General features: G+C 39.1%; 1 protein-coding gene across 2 annotated transcripts in view; it reads right to left on the bottom strand.

The window, feature by feature from the left end:
* Positions 1–1043, bottom strand: part of LOC119593441 (crustacyanin-C1 subunit-like) — a 5218-nt gene that overhangs the window by 3731 nt on the left and 444 nt on the right. The window contains exons 2-4 of one of the 2 annotated variants that reach the window (XM_037942368.1): positions 922–1006; positions 688–810; positions 262–574 (exon numbers count right to left, since the gene is read on the bottom strand). The exons of the other annotated variant lie outside the window; for it this stretch is intronic. Of the exons in view, the coding sequence (XP_037798296.1) occupies positions 324–574; positions 688–810; positions 922–1006 (459 nt within the window). The 3' untranslated portion in view covers positions 262–323. Of the gene's footprint in view, positions 1–261; positions 575–687; positions 811–921; positions 1007–1043 lie in introns of those variants that run through there. 2 annotated transcript variants of the gene reach the window in all.

Below are 1043 nucleotides of genomic sequence, written 5' to 3' on the forward strand. Positions count from 1 at the left end.
TGTTGGAGGTCATAGGACTTGAAGTGGTGAACATCCAAGCAAGTTGCTTGTATCACACCATCCTAGTTAAGTCTAGGTTTATTTGTATTACCATGATTACAATTATATCCCCCACCACCGAGATGTGCCAAAGCGAGCAAACAGTTGGCATTTCGGATGTTTTCCTTCCAGAATGTGAACTAGGAGAGATGTATGTGTTATCTTTCTCTAACTACTGAATCACTATTGCAGAATTTGACTTTTGAGTAAATAAAGAATACGAATCGTTCAGTTTTTATTTCATCATAGGCAATCATATACAGTATATGTAAGTTATTGATTTTCTACCAAGACCTATAGTTGGTGTTGTAGGAGCAGGATCCACCCTGAGTTGTCTTCGTGAAGCGAGAGGGGTCAACGCCGATGTTCATGAAGGCGGCTTCACAACGCCTGTAATATCTGTCAGCGAGACTTGGTGAGCGGGAGAAGATGAAGGCAAAGTCGGAATAATAGCCGAAGTTGTATCCCGAGCAGCTATAGATGCACGAGAAGTTCTCATAGTCAGTGTCCAGAATCACATAGGGAGCAATCCAGGCTGGAAAGAGGAGAATAGAATCATTAATCACATCATATATTTACACAAATGACTTACCTATACATATTTATTTCATGTCTACTTACACACAAAATTTCCTTGTGAATACTTACATGCTTCATAGTCCACGGATAGGTGAGGTTCTCCGAAAGGATTCGGCAGAACCTGTCCTCTACGTGTAATTGCGTTTCCATTAGCGTCAGTACCAGTGGATCTAACGTTGAACTTAATTCCATCTGTGGATATATTAAAATGTATATATTTCACTAATACACACTGAAAACAGAATAGACATGCCAGGGTCATAAAACAATATCTAAAAGTCTGTAACGAAGAGTAAGTCTTACCAAAAGTATATTCGTTGCGGACACACTGCTTGATCAGTTGATATGGGTTGTTTGTGAGAGCAATTTCGTACCATGTGCCAGCATACTGTAAATTTTAAAATATGGACTATAGAAATTGTCTA

This window comes from Penaeus monodon, chromosome 32, assembly GCF_015228065.2.
Source record: "Penaeus monodon isolate SGIC_2016 chromosome 32, NSTDA_Pmon_1, whole genome shotgun sequence".
In the NCBI taxonomy this organism is placed as follows: domain Eukaryota; kingdom Metazoa; phylum Arthropoda; class Malacostraca; order Decapoda; family Penaeidae; genus Penaeus; species Penaeus monodon.